The sequence below is a fragment of the Calidris pugnax genome, unplaced genomic scaffold, assembly GCF_001431845.1.
Source record: "Calidris pugnax isolate Ruff unplaced genomic scaffold, ASM143184v1 scaffold564, whole genome shotgun sequence".
NCBI classification, from domain to species: domain Eukaryota; kingdom Metazoa; phylum Chordata; class Aves; order Charadriiformes; family Scolopacidae; genus Calidris; species Calidris pugnax.
In genome coordinates this window covers 31644-32039 of record NW_015091351.1, presented here as the reverse complement: position 1 = coordinate 32039, position 396 = coordinate 31644, and the positions used below count along the sequence as shown (strand labels likewise).

The window sequence follows — 396 nt, the reverse complement described above, 5'->3', positions numbered from 1 at the left end:
CGTTTTCGGGGGGCCCCCAACCCTCGGTGTCTCTTTGGGGGGGGGGGGAGGGGGGGAGGAGGGGGCCATGCTTTGGTGTCCCCCCCCCCAAAATGTCTCTGTCCCCCCTGCAGCGACCAGATGGGCAATAAGGGCTCCTACATCCACCTGCGAGGCAGCGACCTGCGCCCCGACTTCCACCAGTTCACAGCAGTGGTGAGTCTGGGGGGGGGGCACCCCACACCCCCTGAGCCTGGGGACCCTCCTTTTGCAGGGGGGAACCTCTTGAATCTGGAACACCCCACCCTCTCCCCCCCGCCCCAAAAAATACTCCTCCCTGGAGACCTGTCATCCCTGAAAGCTGCCCCACAGATCCCTGAAATCCTCCTTAGGGACACCCCCAAATCTCTGCCCCCC

The 396-nt window shown here is 64.6% G+C and overlaps 1 protein-coding gene across 1 annotated transcript in view; it reads left to right on the top strand.

Moving 5' to 3' along the window:
* PPP5D1 (PPP5 tetratricopeptide repeat domain containing 1) overlaps positions 1-359 on the top strand; it is a 36825-nt gene extending 36466 nt beyond the window's left edge. Inside the window, exons 14-15 of the mRNA XM_014961115.1 lie at positions 114-230; positions 341-359. Of these exons, the coding sequence (XP_014816601.1) occupies positions 114-230; positions 341-359 (136 nt within the window). The remainder of the gene's footprint in view (positions 1-113; positions 231-340) is intronic.
* The last annotated feature ends 37 nt before the right edge of the window (positions 360-396 follow it).